At 38.6% G+C, this 18567-nt stretch overlaps 1 protein-coding gene across 6 annotated transcripts in view; it reads left to right on the forward strand.

The window, feature by feature from the left end:
* ABCC8 (ATP binding cassette subfamily C member 8) overlaps positions 1–18567 on the forward strand; it is an 82886-nt gene that overhangs the window by 56979 nt on the left and 7340 nt on the right. For 5 of the 6 annotated variants that reach the window (XM_040607874.1, XM_040607875.1, XM_040607876.1 and 2 more), the window contains 14 exons: positions 349–486; positions 2907–3032; positions 3730–3829; positions 4382–4629; positions 5626–5786; positions 7166–7235; positions 7932–8089; positions 9016–9108; positions 12672–12774; positions 14197–14310; positions 14955–15075; positions 15236–15366; positions 15918–15996; positions 16901–17009. In XM_040607874.1, coding sequence (XP_040463808.1) covers positions 349–486; positions 2907–3032; positions 3730–3829; positions 4382–4629; positions 5626–5786; positions 7166–7235; positions 7932–8089; positions 9016–9108; positions 12672–12774; positions 14197–14310; positions 14955–15075; positions 15236–15366; positions 15918–15996; positions 16901–17009 — 1751 coding nt within the window. Of the gene's footprint in view, positions 1–348; positions 487–2906; positions 3033–3729; positions 3830–4381; positions 4630–5625; positions 5787–7165; positions 7236–7931; positions 8090–9015; positions 9109–12671; positions 12775–14196; positions 14311–14954; positions 15076–15235; positions 15367–15917; positions 15997–16900; positions 17010–18567 lie in introns of those variants that run through there. The other variant, XM_040607880.1, reaches the window with a different exon arrangement.

Below are 18567 nucleotides of genomic sequence, written 5' to 3' on the forward strand. Positions count from 1 at the left end.
CATAGACATACGTTGCTATGTTGTCTTCAGCCTGCCAGAAGCAATGCACTGCAGATACGTAGGCTGTGAAGCACATCTGCTGAGAGGAGCAGTTCCCAGCAAGCCTCACGAAATCACAGTGTTTACACAGCTGACATTACTATATGTCTTAGTACTCACTGTAAATAGACAGTTCAAGATTTGTTACGTAGTTTAAAAAAGCCATTCCTCAGAACACTTTTAATCTTCTGACAGCCTCTTTTGATTGTCTATATTGATCTAACTGGGTTTACTGGTGTTAAAATCTGTCAGTTTCCTTTAACGCTGTAAGTGCTGTCTCCAAAAGTTGACCTTTTTTCCTTGTGACAGGATGATCCATTTTCTGCACTGGATATCCACCTAAGTGACCATCTTATGCAAGAAGGGATCCTGAAAATGCTGCGGGAAGACAAGCGGACCATTGTGCTTGTAACTCACAAGCTTCAGTACTTACCCCATGCTGACTGGGTAAGAAAGCTCTTCCCTTTTTTTAATGAGGCGGCAAGAATGTGGCATGAATAAGTCTTGCTGCAAACAAGGCTTTCTCTTCATCTTTCTGCCAAGGTAGTATAGTGAGAAGAGACATAATAAAGACCTGAAAATTAGCCAGTGAGCTTGGGGTGACGATTTTGGAGTTCCCATCTTAGAACACCTGATAGGTTGGATTTTCATAGAGCTGATATTTAATACTCTTATGGAAGCAGGCTGCATTTAAAGTATATTGAGTATACAAAAAAAATCAGTTGTATTGGAAAATTCTGCTCATTTTTTATCTCAAAAACAGTAATACATTTAACATGTTTGCCTCTGCTGGGATGTGACTAGGAATTTGTGCTGTCACAGAAAAAGGTGTTTTTATGGATACTGTGCTTGGAAATAGAAGGAAAAAATAGTGTTTCCTTGTGATTAGTACTAGTACATAATGTATCAAGAACATCTTTACCCTCTGTATGTTGACAAAATTTTAAGAAATAGGTAGTGTTCAATTGTTTTGTTAGGTTTCTTTGTTATATCTTGTTTACAGAAAAAAAAAGAAGGTATACTTCCTATAACAGTTTGCAATTGCAAATGTCAAAGGTGAAGCAAATCAGGCAGGATAAAGTTTGGTTTTAGCAAATAGTTGTTTTTTAGTTCATTGGTTCACACTGACCTTCTACTTCGTTCTCCTATAGTTATCCAGCTACAATATCACAGGTCTTCTTGCTCGCGATGATTGATGACTGCAGTTATGCCTCCTAGCAGGACTTCTCTCTCATTTGCAGCTTGCACAGACTAAAGCAGCAGTTACTCTGTCTCAAGAAATAACCATGTTTCAGCTGCTTTGTGTTCTTCATATTGGCTTGCTATAAACTTGCAGATAGACATTAATCTTGTTCTGATCACATTTTTGGTGGGCAGCATTTATCCTTTGTGGTCTGCTGTGACCTTGTCCCTCAGTTATACACCTTTAAGAATTACTATTGTTCTCAACACAGTTCTGGTTTTCCAGTCAGTGTCTTTTCAGGATACAGGACTTTTCTGCCTTCTTCCCCTCCCTGTGAGGTCCATTCTTAGCTTCATCTTTTTCAATTGTTATGTATTTGGATTTTTTTAAATATGCAGAGCTATGGCATTGTGTCAGTATAATTTTTTAATTTTCTTTATGAGTCAGACCCATTTCTAGGTAGTTGTGTTTTATGAGATGCTTTGAGAATTATTTTATTTTTATTATCTTATAATTGGGTTTCAGTAATGTTTCATGAAATATACTGTTCCAACCAGCCTGTAGGATAGTAACCATTTGTATTAATTACATTTATAATTAAAAATATTTATTCAGAAATAGTTCAGGCTCTTTTTCCTAAGCACAGGTCTCATTAAGGCTTAGCAAGTCTAACCTAATGGAGTGCAGCATGAATATTTATTTTACTTTATTAAGGAATTTTAAATAAAAATATAACTGGAAGTATATGTGATGGCTCTCCTAAATCTTCATAGCAGAACCCTCAGAAGAATTCAAGGCCCAGCCCAATTATAGGTTTACAGAATAAAGTGATCACAAGATTGTTGTTTGCTTTATTTTTTCCTTTTCCGTTTGCATTATTTTTTCCTTTTCTCTGTTGTAAATTCTTAGCAGTAAACAGAATAGATTATTTCCCCACCCACTGACCATGGAAATTGTCAAGTTTCCAGGGAGAGAGAAAAATAAATACTGCATTAACATGTTTTCTTATGATGTCATGTGAGTTTACAATCCACATGCCTCATTTTCCAATTTTCCTTGTCAGCTCTAAAGTAAAAGTAGTTACACTGTGTATATAATGTAGTTACACTAAGATAAACCTGGAAACCACACCCTTCAGCCGTTGTCTTGTATATATAATTCTTTTCAAACTGTGTCCACTGTTTATGCTTTTAAAAGCTTTAGGGATTCAAATTCCCTAGCTTTTCCTTATCAGGTCCATGATATCAAACAGACGGTGGAGCCAGCATGCTCGTATCTAATTGCCTGAATGAGGGCAAAACATGCTGCACACACTGTGTTGCTAAAAGCCTTTTCCTTTTAGGAGGTAAGAGAACTCTAAAATCTCATCTTGCTAATGACTTGTATTTAGGAAGAGTAATGCACTCTCTGTGTGCTGACAGGGACCCCGTTCTTCTTTCTTACTTAAAAGCAGCCTTCCTTCTTGAAAGCATGAAGTGCAGGAAGTTTATGGTTTTGCAGCATCTTGAGTAAAGGGGATAGAGTCAAGAGATAACTTCACTGCCTTTTTAGAAGACAGATTTATTCACAGAAGTATTCTTTATTTGTGAAAAGAGAAAATTCTGTCCAGGCCCAGCAGCATAGCTTTAAAATAAATAGAGGTACATGGCTCTTTATCTCACCACTTGTGTTTCTAACTTTTTAGATAATTGCCATGAAAGATGGTAACATCCAGAGAGAAGGAACACTCAAGGACATTCAGAAATCAGAGACTGAGCTTTTTGAACACTGGAAAACATTAATGAATCGCCAAGACCAAGAGCTGGAGAAGGTTGTTTATGGGCAGGGCAATCGACATTTGCAGAAAATGTGGCTTCTTTTTTTTCTTTTTTTTCTCCTTAGGTTGGAAGCATTAGCAAGGATTGACATGCTGTGTGTGATTTGGAGTACTGCATTTACCCTTATTATTTATCTGTTAAGAGAAATTCTTTCATCTGGACAGCTCATCCTTCCTTGATACTGTTGCCTCTGGTCCATTCTTGATAGGAAGCCCTATCAAAATATTCTTGCCTAAGGAATATTAAATTGGACCATTTTGGAAAAAGCATTCTTAATGTGCGATACGATAGCTGCTTCTATAAAAGTTGCTGAATTTACTCATTGCATCGGGTAGAAGTTTTTCAGATGTGCCTATATCAAGTTCTCTAAATCATTAACACATTTTGACTTTAATGCTATAACACAGGAAGAATGAGATAATTAATCTTAGTTCTTATTAATTAAGGGATATCTGTCCACGTTAAGATTCCAAGGAAGCTGGGATTGACAATGTGAAATTAATGTCAGATATCTAATTTATGTCCTTCAGTTTTACACAGACGTAGCAAATACATCACTCATGACTGCCTGCTTGTAAGAGCTTTACTTTCATTTTTCAATCATGTTCTGATTGGAAACAAATTTTGTCACAGCTAGTGATTTTTTTATTAATTCTCTAGTTGAAAACACATGAACTGTCCCTTTTTTAGGAGACTATTATTGAGAGCAAAACTGTTTTGGAAAGGACAAATCTCCGGAGGACTATGTATTCCCGTGAAGCCCTGCTGAAAGATGATGAAGAGGATGAAGGTAAAAAGATAGCCTTTGAGCCCAGTACTGCTACATTACTGTTTCACAGTTCAATTATATTTGAACGAATTAATATAATGCAAACTGGCAAGAGAATAACCATTTTTCAGGTGGTCATGATTTGCAAGAGGGCTGTTTCCATTGATTTTTACATCTGGACTATAGTGATTTCAAGCATTCAGGAGTCATAGGTTCCTTCAAACTCTTGAGGGTTTTTTTCTTATACTTGAACATGATTTGATAATTAATAGGGAATAATACTGAATAATTTATGGTGGGTGAGCTTCAAATCTGTCAATAGCTTAAGTACACTTGTTTAAGGTTTTACAATTCGTTTTTATCAAGCCAGTACTTTTAAATTGCAAAAACATGGCTGAAGACATCAATAACTAAGTACTAAGGTTCTTTGCACCTTTTTAGCATGTGTGGCTGAGCATGTAATTTCACCTCAAAGCCACTCTTTATCCCGTATAAGACCTGTTTTGTAGCTGCCACTTGCCAGTCCGTATGAAAGGTGTGTACGAGTAAGTACTTTTTTCTTGCACATTGCAGAAGAAGTAACAGAAAGCGATGATGAAGACAACCTGTCTTCGGTGCTGCATCAGAGAGCAAAGATGCCCTGGAGTGCCTGTGGCAAGTACCTCAGCGCGGCAGGAATCCTTCTTCTGCCACTGCTGGTTCTGTCCCAGCTGCTGAAGCACACAATAATGGTGGCCATTGACTACTGCCTGGCACTCTGGACCTCAGATGCCCTTTCTGAGAAAACAGAGCTACAGCTGAAGAACTGCTCTTCCTATCAGGTATGCAACGCCTTCTTCATCTTCCTCTTATGATTTAACCGGTGGGGATCTCCCGCTGTCAACCTCTGCTCCAAGATCTGTATGCAGTGTGCTGTATTTCTAGTAAATTTCTAGCTACTGGAGAGTGTTTTGAAGGTTAATGCATTTTTGGGTACACAGTGCAATAAAACTAACAGTTAAGTTTTATGTGCCGTTCTTCTCATTTTGCTAGATTTATTGTATTTTCATCATCTAGCTGATATGCCTAAACCTTGGTCTCTAAAGTAATTTTGATATAGTTCTTTCTAATTCTTCTGTACTGTTGCATTCTACTGCAAGTAGGGCTTTCAGATTTTGTAATATGGAGAACACAGATTATTTTTCTTTTTTTTTTTATGATGTGCATCTTTTTTCAGTTGTTTGTTTTTTTCTAATGTGAATGTCACATGGAATTGACCACTGTGTTACCTATCAGGATACTCTGTAGAGGAGGGATTTTGTTAGAACTAAGATTTTCTTTATCGGGATTCAGTTTCTACAAGTAATCCTACATTAGTGTTTGGGAAGTTTGTGTATGATTTCGTGGATCACACTGTCATCTTTAAAAGATGCTTTATTGATGCTGAGTTTTAATATTAAATTAGTATTTCAAAATAAAAAACTATTATATTATGTTCCTGTTCAGAAAACAGACCAAAACAACAAAGCCATAATAAATGCTTTTAAAATGTTTTTTTGCCTTCAGATGAAACTATCAAATATATCTTTTCAGGGTGTTTTTTTATAGTATTTTGTGATTCTAAATGTCTGATTAATCTCTTATTTTCATGCAAACATGCCCCTCTCCAAAGGATAATACATTGTGGTTTAAGGTTGTTGAAAACCATTGGCAGTTTCATTTAGGGAGGAAAAAGCATTTACTTCTTACATTTTTTCAGTCCTGTGTTTGTGCATTTACAATAAATATTAAACATAATTTACAGTGAATAATTTCGTTACTTGCTTTTTGTTTCTTAGGATTTCAACCACTCTCGATATTCAAAAGTTTTCAGCATTCTCTGCTGTCTTGGGATTGTATTATGTCTTGTCACATCAATAGCGGTGGAGTGGACTGGCTTGAAAGTCACCAAAAAACTACACTCTTCTTTACTAAATAAGATTATTTTGGCTCCAATGAGGTATTGCTCTGATTGTAATACAAATTGTATTGTCGTAAAAAATTGCTGGCTGTGCTGCTTTTGGCACAGCCCAGGATATGGTTTTCTGGGCTGTGAGCACCCATTACCAGGTCATGTTAAGCTTCTCATCCACCAGCATCCCCAAGTCCTTCTCCTCCGGGCTGCTCTCAATTCATTCTCCACCCGGCCTGTATTTGTGCTTGGGATTGCCCAACCCAGGTGCAGGACCTTGCACTTGGCTGTGTTGAACTTCACAAGGTTCACATGGGCCCACCTCTCAAGCCTGTCAAGGCCGTTTTGTGTTCCTTACTTCAAGGTGCTCTTCTAAGCACAGTTTTTAAGAAGTGACTGTGAATCACATTTTTTTGTATCATTGAAAATCACCAGGTATCACACTACTGAGCAATTTTTGAAAATGGTACCCAGGCTGCTTGAGTTCCTAGACAGTGATCAAGCGCCTCTCCTGCCTGACTGTGACTTCAGAGATTTACTTCCTTGCATATCTAATTTCTCTTTGCTGTTTTTAATTAGGGAGAAAACACAATTATTGATCTAGATGTTGTACAGTACATTCATAGCATGCATCATAATCTTAATCACTGAAAATCTTTACTGTCATGCAGTCATTGTGCAAGTATATGAAGGGTAATGGGCTCAGACAGTCATCAGGGCATCATTAGAGTACACTGGGATGCACAGATACCAGTGAAGGACTTTGTCCTGCATAAGTTTTCTTTCTAATACATGAAAGGCAAGTTGTATCTTAATTCAAACCTGCAGCTGTTACTGAATATTAGGAAAAATATCTTCTTATTTTCAAGTTAACTGTGTTTGACCCAGAAATCCTGTAGAAATAATGTACGCATAAAACCTCAGATTTTTTAAAATACTTTTTTTTCAGGATAGAATTAGACTTGAGGTTCTTCAAAAGCTATGGAACAGTTAATTACAGAGCAATAATGAAGTTTGCATTTTGCATATGCAAAGGTCTCTTAATATATTATTTCAACAGTTGTTCTTAGTTATGCATTTCTATTCCCAGAAAAATGCAAGACTTTTCAGTATAACTTGTTTGCATTTTTCTTGCATTGAAGAGGCCTCAAATTGCAATCAAAGGATTTTTTTAAATGGAATCATGATTTGCGTAGCTTAGGCAGTAGAGGGAGCTGAGGAGATGCTTGCTGTTTTTGGATTACGTTCAAGACTGCCATTTCATTGGAAAGCTGTGGTGATGGGGAAAAAATGTGAAATTTTACTGTGGCTGTCCATATATTTGCTTGTGTCTGTGATAGGGTACCTAGATTAAGGAAGACAAAAAAACCCTAAAACTATTCTAGTGTCCAATATTGTAATCTTTCCTATTCCTTGTCTCATATTAGGTTTTTTGAAACAACACCTCTGGGAAGTATATTGAACAGATTTTCAGCTGACTGCAATACCATCGACCAGGTACTGAATAAATATATTCAAGCTCCCAAGTTGTCCTTTCTTTCCCAGTCTGAAAGGCTGGATTTTGTTTTATTACAGACTCATTTAGATGAAGTTTACTGATGATCTATAGTTTTGACTACTTTATCAATTTGTATTGTGATTTTCTAGGTTCAGAATCCATTCCTCATCTTAAATGCACATTGAAAAACCATTTATTTGATTAAGATGCCCTGTATATAAAAGGCAAGCAAAATTAGACCAATAGTGGTATCTCCAAATTAAGATAATCTTTTTTTTAAAAGTGGGTAGACACATTCACTTGGCACATATAAGCAAATGAAATTAGAAGAATGCAAACGCTGTTGCCCAAAATAGAAATAAGTGAGATTCAAATTATCAGTTTTTACCCAGACTGCACTGCCAGTTCATAGGATTAATACAGATGCTAAAATCATCCATTGCATCCCATTTGTAATCCTCTGACATGAGGATTGTGGGCCACAATGCAGACATGTGAAGCAGCCCCACAGAAATCCCTTCAAATTTTTCCAAAACCCGGCACTCTATTCAAAATCAGACCTGTATACTTAGTGCTTCAGATCCTCAAATTTTTTTTGTCCTTGTGTAAGTGGACAAAGGAAAATGAAATAATGCTGGTTTAAACTTGATATGTTATGGAAGATTCTGTGTGCTTATTCTTCTTTATCTATACAGCACATTCCAGCTACCCTGGAGTGCTTGAGTCGTTCCACTTTGCTGTGTGTATCTGCTCTTGCTGTCATCTCATATGTTACACCAATGTTTCTCATTGCCCTGGTTCCCCTCGCAATCATGTGTTACTTCATCCAGAAGTACTTCCGAGTCGCGTCACGGTAAGAGCATAAACCAGTATCATTCTGGCAATAGAAACATCTTCTGCATGCGTGATTCCAGGTGAAAATGTAAATCTGTAAATCCAGGAAGAATCTGGAGAATGCAGTATAACTATGGTGCTACTGCTGCCCACTAAGGATCTAACGTGCACAAGCATCCTCTCTGGTTCCGGGTGCCTTTTAGTTTCTAACAAGTTGAAAAATTCTAGCCATATCTGTGATTTTGTTCTGCTACTAAGGACATACAGCTTCCCTCCCAGTGGCGCTCAAGAAGTGTTCGTAGTAATGCTGCATTTATCCCTTCGTGTATGCATGAATTGAGAGGGATTCTACAACCAATTTACTTCCTGCTGGAAGAAACAGAGACTAAATAGAATTTCACCCCACCTGTGTTTCCACTGATTTGGTGACTAAACACAAAACTGAGAAACAACGTAATGATGAGTGTGGGCTCTCAGTTACTCTGTGTAAGTTACGCTGTCAGCTCAGTGAGAAGTTGTGCTATCTGGGGGGGAGACTGGGGACAGAGGAACTTGCATTTTGCCTTCTGCTTAACTCGAGCTGTTATTTGCAGTATCCCGTTGAATTTATATTCAACATAGAGCCAGAATGTTGTTTAAAATTAATAAACAATTGAGTATAAGAAATAGGAATATAGGAGAAACAAAGGAAGGCAGTAAAGGGAAAAGACCCATCAGAACTCCAGCATTGTTTGTATTAAAATGTTAAAAAAGGAAAATCCTCCTGGGGTCTTTGTTCCTTGCTCGGAGACATGCAGCACTGCTTTGCAATCTGTCTGAACCCTATATATACATATATATAATTATTGTGATGATATTCCCTTTCAATCCCTGGGCCTGTTTCAAGAGACTGAACTGCACAACAAAACTGGTTTTTTACAAAATTCTTTTCATAACCCTCTCCAGGGACCTGCAGCAGCTGGATGACAGCACTCAGCTACCATTACTCTCCCATTTCTCAGAGACCGTTGAAGGCCTAACCACCATCCGAGCCTTCAGGTACAGTTTTATTTAAGAAACGTATATTACCTCACTTTTGAATATCTATCTCTGATTCTGTTCTACAGTTGTGCAGTTATTGGTAATTGTTATTTGGATCACTTGGAAAAGCCAGAGTCCCCAAAACACTGGTAAGGGGGAACTCCAAAACACTGAGGAACTTTAAGTATTTGCATGTGAAGGAGTTACTGTGGAAAAACAGGCTGATGTGTGTCAGCTGCCCTGTGGTAATGGTCCACACACTTGTACACAACCTGAAAAAAAACAACTTAAGGGCAAATGTGATTAAAGCTAAATTAGCTTGCAATTACCACAGTGTGCGGTGTGGCAGACTGTCTGCTTGGACAGTTTCCGTGGAACAACTAATATGCACTAACTTGTTATGCCAGAGTAATGTGCATATGAGTCGATGTCCTAGTAAGATAATTTGTGCATGCTAGTGACTTCAGCACCCTAAGTTATTCTTCAGGTTGTTAGCTGAAAATTTGGTGGTTTATACTTATTTTGAAAGTACACAAGCTGGAGACTAACTCTTTCGTTGCCTGTTTTGATTCATTTTTCTGTCCACGTAAGCTCACAGGGGAGCAGCCCAGGAATACCTGATGGCATGCCTGGGCTGCATCTGTTACAAAAATGGCAGTCATGCTGGTACCGGCAGAGGTACCAATAAAACTACTGCAGAGCTTACCAGCTGCTTTCCCTGAGCTAGTGCTGCTCTTGCCTTTTCCCAGTTGATTCAAATGCAATTAACTGTCTTCCACATCCATCTCATCTAGATGGCTACACGTTTTGTTAGTTAATTGTTACTATTCTATCTTTGAAATGGTAGTGCTTATTCCTCCTAATATGTAATTTTAATTTTATAATAGAAGTAATGCACAAAGTTAACTTTTTCTTAAACTATTCTAAATAGAATATAAATAGCTCAATGAAAAAACAACCAGTTTAAGATTTTTCTTTTTGACTGAAGGTAGCTTCCCAAAGAGTTGTAGAAAGGCATAGTATTTTCTATTATTAATTACTGTTATTGGATATTTAATTCGTTAAGTGCCAACAGTGTTCTCAGCTACAACAGTTGTAGCTATGTCTATGTTCACTTTTAAGGAAAATAAATTTTGCTTTATTTGTTGCTTTTCTCATTTGTGTATTCTACTCCATCAAGAGGCTTTTTAGAGTATTATGGCTGTATCAGGTGTTGATACAATAAATAATATTCAATGCCATCTAGCTAGTATTTTCAGTCTTCTGGAGCATTCCCTCTTGCTTCTTCCTATCACCTTGAAATTAATTCCTATGTCAAAGAATTGTGTTTGGTGCCTCCTTTTTCTTAAATCCTGCAGTAACTGATGTGCCTGTGACCCAGAGAGCCATGTGCGTTCAGTAAATTCCATATTCCATCTGCCTGCCAGCCTCCTGCATCAGCTGGTAACCTGGCTATTTATAGGACTGTGTAGCTTTTCAGCTGCCTCGCATATTAGCAGGAGTGGAGTTTAGACTTGCTAGCTTGAGCATCCCTAAAAATAACACTAATTCAGGAATCCAGTCACCACGTTTGGAGGTGCTAGTTATTCCTGGAGTGTCCTTACCCTTGGTAACTCTCTTATCCTGCACTTCTCAGAACGCATAAGGAAAGAAATGTACAAAAAATCCAGGGGGAGATCAGAAAGACAGCTACTGCTGCAGCTATAAATATGCCTTCAGCAGATGCCCTGGCCTGATTTATAGTTTGCTATCTGGCACTTCAGATAGTGTTGGTGCTAAATAATCGATAAAATGTAAATGTGAAGGCTTTTGCAAAGACTGGTCTGTTTTCTGAGAGGCCTGGTGATCTGGGGACGCTCTCTGAAGAGAAAGATTTCTGCAGTCCTCCACCAATAGTGGTAACTTTGTTTGCATCCCCATTCCACGTGCATATATGCATGGCTGACTCATGACACATACCTCACATCTTCTGAGGCATATCTGCGTCACATAATACCTCATGGTGTAGATAGGAGAGTTAAACATGACCGAATTGGTTCCAGAAGCAGTACAGCCATCTCTGTATGGTAGGACACCGAGGGTAATTAGTCCTGAGGAAAGGCAGGGCTCACTAACTGACACTGTGTGATGCTAGCACTTGCTTTCAGGAAGAGCCATTCTAGACTATACATATACACCAACATGCTCAGAGCCAGCCGAGGCCATTCTTCATTGCACACAGCAGACACATCTCTTATGTCTTGGCAAATGGTTAAGTTTTGAACAGCAAAATTTTTTCCAAAAGCGGCGCTTACTACTTTTCCTCAAAAGCACAAATGGTTTATGTAAAGTCTTAACTTCATTATGCTGTACTCAGAAGAACGATTAAGATGCTCTGCAGTGAACAAATTTGAAAGCTTCTCTAAGCCACATACTTCATACTTAAAACATTGTCCTATCTTTCTCTCGTATCAGTATAAGGAGAGCTGAACTTAGAAATAACTAGTGCTTCTTGCAACTGTAGTAGCTAAAGGATATAAACAGGGGGAAATGAGCGTGTTTGTTAAACTTGCTAATGTAATAAAGGAGAACAAAATTTCAGGCTCTGGGTGCTTAAACTAGACCTTCATGACTTCAAGCTTCTGTTAATGCTCTGGAAAAAACTTTTGTGCCAGACCTCTTTGTTATTAGACATAATGCTTGATACATGTTATTAACATCATATTAATTAATACCTATGCAAATAAATATGCCCAGCTAAAAGGGGTGACTGACTGACTTGTATGCTTGCCAAGACCCCAGTCTAAATAGGTGTAGCAGGGAATCACCTTGCATATCTGCTGAATTCAAGGCAGAATTCATTGATGCGGCTATTCTGATGAGTGGGTGCAGATTCAATATAATAAACCATAAGCAGCTCTGTTTGCCATCGTTTTGTGTTGTGACTAATTCTCTGGGGACAGGTGGGGGCAAAGACACAGTTCTTTCCATTCTGTTACTTCTTTTTGCTCCATGTGCTTGGACTGCTGTTTACAAAGTGCTCCATTTATCCATTGATAAGGGCGTGTTTGTCTAACACTGGAGCTACTATGACTGGAGGTACTTTGGGTTTATAATAAATTGTTAAAATTTCTAGGTACTACAGTAATATAAATTTTAAACGAGCTTATATGATCAGGTGGGAAGAGGAACTGCATTCTGCAGCATTAATACTTTTCACAAGTTACATGCATGTATTATTTCTCTCTCATATTTTCATTTTTAGTTTCAGATTGCCTGTCTCACAATTACCATGTAATAAATTACATTTACAAAATGCCCAGTGTGATCTGAAAGTCCCACATAGAATTTCTTCAATGCAGTAACGTCCATTTACTCCTAAAAATACTGTACAAATACAGTTTGCATGTGTCTAATACAAGTCTACAGATAATGTCACTGAACTATTGGTAGGCTTATTTAGACCCTGTGTCAAACTGCCGATGAGCATATATCCCCAGCAATTAAATTTTACTTTTCATTTTTCCAAGACACAATACATGACTTTTTTTCTCTTTTTTCTCTTTTTTCCTTTTTTTCCGTTTTATTTTTCTTTTTTTCAGGTATGAAGCCAAATTTCGCCAAAAGCTTCTTGAATACACAGATTCCAACAACATCGCTTCCCTTTTCCTTACAGCTGCCAATCGCTGGCTGGAAGTCCGCATGGCAAGTACATTATTTTTGTGTATACACAATGAATTTGACTTCATTCCAAGCAATCTGTGAGGCGGCATCCAACAGTTATCCAGCTTCATCTGGGTTTCAGATCTGCGCCTTTACCCATTGTATCTCTCTATCTGTAATGAATATGTGCCCAGCCCACCCTGGAAACTGAACGTCGTACATTTTCCCCATAGCCTGCAGCTGTTTCTCCAAGACAAGAATAGTTTTTATAGGTCACATTGGCTCCTCTGTGTGTGAAGAGTGATTAGAGCTGGTCAAGCTGTGCTGCCAGCCAGGATGCCTTTGTGGGACCATGTTAGTCAGTGTCAGCAGGCCTTGGCCTTGGGGGTCCCCAGGACATTTCAACATCTTGGAAGCTCTCTCTATGAGCGGAAGGATGCAGACAGTTTGTGCCTGGGTTTGGGTCATCTGAGGAATGCCAAAGATATTCAAGTGCCCATTTCCTTAAAAATGCTCAGTAAAGTAGCCTGGCATGAGAAATTATTTATTAAAAATAACTCTCTAGGAAGGAAATCAAGGAATTTTATGTTGTGGATGGTGATACTTGTATCAGACTTTGTTAGATACAGGTGGAGTACTGCTGTTGTGGTAACATGGGCTCCTTTTATGTGTGCTAAGTGTATGTTAACTCATATTTCATGTCTCAGACTATATCTCCATTTTGGACTCTCTTTTAGCTGGTATCTTTTGCAACTTAAATCCAGATATTGAATATGACTTAAATAAAATATTACTTCCTTTTTATATGTTCAGTCCTAGACCATCTGAAGACCCTAATTTGGTCAGTGCGTATATCACTAAACAGTACAAATACAGACAAGAAACAATTTCCTTCCTACAGAGTTTGTTTTCTAGTCTGTTACATAATTTTACACAAAGACTTGTCTGTGGGAGGTCAAATCACTAATGAGTTAAATTAAAGCAGCAAAAGCCCATCATGGTTGGATGCAATCCAACTAATAAATACATGCTGTGCAAGAACAGCTGGTTTGAACAAATGTGGATTGGTAGCCACTCAGCAGTGACAGCAGTGCCTCCCAGCCATCAGCCGCAGAGAGGATCTGCTCACAGATGGGATTACATGAGCATTTCCCTCCTATCCCAGGTAACACCAGCTGTGCGGTTTCAGCCACCCCCATTACACGCTTAAGATACTTGCATTGACTTCTCTGGAAGAAGATAAGGAGTGTTGGTACAACTCCTCCTGTGTGCTAGTGTTTCCAAACAGCACAGCCACACTAAAGGCATTAAGAATGGGTTCCTAGGCAGGGTCTCTTTAGAGTTATGTGGTGTTTTCTGCATGAATTTCAAACTGTCCAACGGGTTTGTTATTTAGTATGTGAAATTATGACATTTTAATCATTTGTAGACTTATAGTGATGGAATTTATTCATATTCCTTCAGGAGTACATTGGAGCATGTGTGGTACTCATAGCAGCTGTCACTTCTATTACCAGTTGCCTGTATAATGAACTCTCTTCAGGACTTGTAGGCTTGGGACTAACCTATGCTCTTATGGTAAGAATCTTGGGACCCTTTCTGTCTCTCCCAAACATTTTTATATAATTCTTCACGGCACGAAGATGAACAGGAAGATTGAAGGTGTCTGTACTTCTCTAGTGGGTACTGTAACGTCATTGAAACCATGTGTTACCTTCAGTTCTCATTCAATGGTTGACATATTTGAGTGTGTGCTTTCTTCAGTTTTTAGATAAAATATTGAAGTGTTAGTTCAAATATGTCAACCAAATATGGCCAAGTTGCGTCATATTTTTAATATTGTCTTGCATCGTGAAGAGTATTTTTTCAGTGCATCAATTATATTTATGCCCTGGTACATCATTCTAGACTGTCAAACCTTAAGTTAGCAAGATGATGTCTTTTCACCTGTCTTTACAGTTCCTCCCCCTCTTTTCTGTTCCTGTAGATCAGATCTCCATAGTACCAAAGCATTTGCACACTGCAGTTAGGAAATGTAACCATTAGACATTGCCATCGCCCTGTTGATGTGTACCATACAGATTCGCAACGCCAGCTTATTGAGGCTGAAAAAGTGTTTCTGTGGAGGAATATAAACTGCGGAGGAATATAAACTGCATGCTGGTCAAATGATGCAAACTACTAAAAATCTGGAATTTAGTAGTGTATTTGCTTTACATCAGGTGTCTAACTATCTGAATTGGATGGTTCGTAACCTGGCTGACATGGAGATCCAGCTGGGTGCAGTGAAAAGAATCAATGGCCTTCTCAAAACAGAAGCTGAAAATTACGAAGGGCTCCTTTGTAAGTGCAGTTTTGTGCAGCATGCAGAAAGAGCTTGCTGAAATTTTAATGATTTTGCAGTGTATTACCATGAAAAACATAGTAAATCACTTAATGAACTGATTAATTTATTATGAGAGGGTTGGCTGATTGGGTTTTTTCCCCTGTGCTCCTGGTACAGCTTCCTCGCAGATTCCCCAGAACTGGCCAGACAGAGGGGAGATCCAAATCCAGAACCTCAGTGTCCGATACGACAGCAACTTAAAGCCAGTGCTAAAGCATGTCAATGCCCACATCTCTCCAGGACAGAAGGTAAAGAACTGCAGTGGTTCTGAGGAGCATTTTAGACTAGCACATCATAGAAATCAGAGTTAAAAAAACATACCACAGTATGTTTTGATGACTGAATTACCAAAGTCTTTCTCTAAAAGAATGTAGCGCACTGGGCAGGAGTCTGGGGCTTTCTTATTTTGGTGTGTTTAGGCATACTTTAAAGAGTGACAAGTTAGAACTACGTATGACTTTTCAGTATCCCAGCGCCTGTTGTCAGCACACAGTGCCATAAGAAGTGATTGTGTTAGATCTACTTTCCATCATTCCTATGTGGCTCTCTTGCCTTTATTCCCATTGCTGCCACTCTCCTGTTGTTCTTGTATGTAGGACTGGCCTTGATTTATTCCTAAATGCTCAGACCCCTGAAGACAAAGAGTGAACTCAGGGATTTTGTTATGGCCAGTTCAGTTTGGCTGATCCATGAGGGTCACGGGGATCAGAACAGCTTCTCCATCCACTCATCTTAAACGTCAAATACAGACATTATCCATGTCCGCTCATGTGGCGTTCATCTGTGTTCTGTGTCACAGATTGGGATCTGCGGCCGAACAGGCAGTGGAAAATCCTCCTTCTCTCTTGCGTTTTTCAGAATGGTTGACACTTTTGAGGGTAAGATGACACTTTTGCATATTGGTCAAGCTCAGCTCCTGAAGGTGCTTTGCTAGTCCTTTCCTTAGCCACAGCTTTGAGTTGTGATTATTTTTTTTAATCTGCAGGACACACTCTCTGGCCTTGTATTGTACTTTAAATACAGTATCATCTGTTACCTAACAGCTGTGCCATTCATAAGCTGGATCAATAAAAGTTCTGCTTGACAGAAGCAAAAGTCCAAGAGTGCCAGAGGACAGCCTTTTGTGCTGTTAAATCACAACTGTAGGAGCAAAGCATAAAAGGGGGCGGTGTTCAAGTACAGTGAAGGATCCATGCGCAGATAGGGCCCACTGGGCCCAGAAAACTCAGCAGCTGAGGACTGCAGCTTGCCCTGCTGCCCTGGAATTTCCTGCCATATTTCCTGCTATGTGCACCATATCTATGTGCCTGATGGAGTGTTTTCCTGTGCAACTTAAAAATAGTTTAGCCTCAGTTTCCCAGCCACATCACCCACAGGGCCTGTATGCAGAGCCAGGTGGTTGTACTTGGAGATAAAATTTCAAAAGTGCTCAATAGTAATTTGGCATTCTGAAATGCTTAACCGTTAACTAGTCACTGGTTGAAGTAACATCTTACCTTGTTGTTCAGTAGATGTTTATAATGGTCAAGTAGATAAGTAGTGTGTCTAATCATTCATAAAATATTACAGGTATACTTTTTATTCTTTCCAGCTGAGGCTTAGTCCCAAGACAGTTGTGCTTGCTGCTTGACCACAGCTTGTTTCTTTAGTGAATAAAGGGATATGCAATTCAAGGCCTGTTCCTGCTGTACTGTATTGCAAGCTGAAAGTGAGCTGTGTCTTTGTGAGCAGCTGCATGGCGTGATAAATGGTCTAGCAGACTATCCATTTTCTTTTGAATAGGAAGGATTATCATTGATGGTATAGATATCGCTAAGCTCCCCTTACAGACATTGAGATCGAGGCTGTCAATCATTCTCCAAGATCCTATTTTGTTCAGTGGAACAATCCGGTAAGCGTTAAGCACCAGCAATAAAAACTTACGATGACTTATATGTTACTATATATTAAAATTATATCATGTCATGAGTTTTACAGAATTGCTGATAGCAAGCTGTTCAGTTCTGGTCACCTTAGTTGGAGTAGGGAGAGGTTCGTTGCTTTCTGTCTGTGCCTTTTAGCCACCCTGCCAGACTGCACGTTCCCAGTGCCTGAGCCTGGACAGCATGCTGTTGACAGAAGGCATCCCATGCCTGGGAAGTAGGGAAAGTCACTGTTCCTCCGGGATTGAGCAATCATTTCAGCTCACTGATCAAATACCCATAATCAGCCAGCACTTCTTGAAACCTTCGCCTTCTTTCTCCTACATCTGTTTTCATGTGTCTGCCTTAAAATATGAGATGGAAAAAATGCAGCCTAAAAAAATTAATGTAGGAAAAAAGCAGTAAAACAATATGAGAAGTACTGGAGGAAGTCTTGGGTATTTTATCATGGAGCCTCTATCAGTGTTGCCTTTCTAGTGTTTGAGCTGTTCTTTCATCTGTGAGACCAAACACCTTGTTTCTCTCTTTTTTCACTTCCCCCGCTCCCCCACTTCCTTCTCCTCTGAGAGGATGACACAGTAGAAACAGTGGCAAAAATATCCACAGTTTCCAACAAATGTCCTTCCCTATGTCTGTGGCATTTCCCTTAGAGAGGAACAGTACAATCCTCAGTGCACAGTTACATCACCTATTGTTACAGTTTCTGCATAAAAGTCATTAGAGTTCACTGAAAATGATACAGGCTTCTCTGGTTTGCTGACTGCGTGCTAATACGGATCTCAGGATTATCTCCTGAACTTGCCTGAATAAAGCATGATTCATTCATGTCAAAAGTTGAGGTGACTGTATACCTTTGTTCTATTAATTCATCTATTAAAAAATGTATTTAAGGCAGCATCGATCTGCACAGCACATACAGTAGGAGTAAAACATAAAAAGTGTTACATACTGCTGAATCTTTTATTTCTCATTATCATTATATAAATAGGAGAGTCACATTTGTTGCTGTCATTTCTGGGCCACAGCAAGCTAAATTAACATTCATCTGTTCATAAATTCAAGATTTGTTCAGTCGTAGTGAAGATTTGAGTTTCATAATTCAATATGAATCTTGATTGTTCTGTTTAGCATTTCTATAGCCGTAAAGAACAAAGAGACACTGGATTTAAAAGGATGGTAGAATTTTGGTCTTTCTTAAAAAAATAATGTTAAACTGATCATATTTGCTACTTTTATTCAGAGCTTTTTCTAATAAAGCATGAGAATTTCTTTAATTTATTCAGGACAGAATAAATTCTAAAAGCACAAAGATACATGCAAAACAGGAAGCTTTTTCAGTACTGCTCAACTGAAAGAGTCAAATTTTGTTATTAATCACACTGGTGTAAATGTTGACCAAGCCTGCAAAATTCAGTGGATTTATACCAACGATAGATCTTTAGCATATGATTCTGATTATTTTCAGCTTTGTTTCTAAACATAATAAAATAAATACATGGCAGAAGTTTATATTGACTGATATTCTTG

This window comes from Falco naumanni, chromosome 10 (assembly GCF_017639655.2).
Source record: "Falco naumanni isolate bFalNau1 chromosome 10, bFalNau1.pat, whole genome shotgun sequence".
Classification (NCBI taxonomy): Eukaryota; Metazoa; Chordata; class Aves; order Falconiformes; family Falconidae; genus Falco; species Falco naumanni.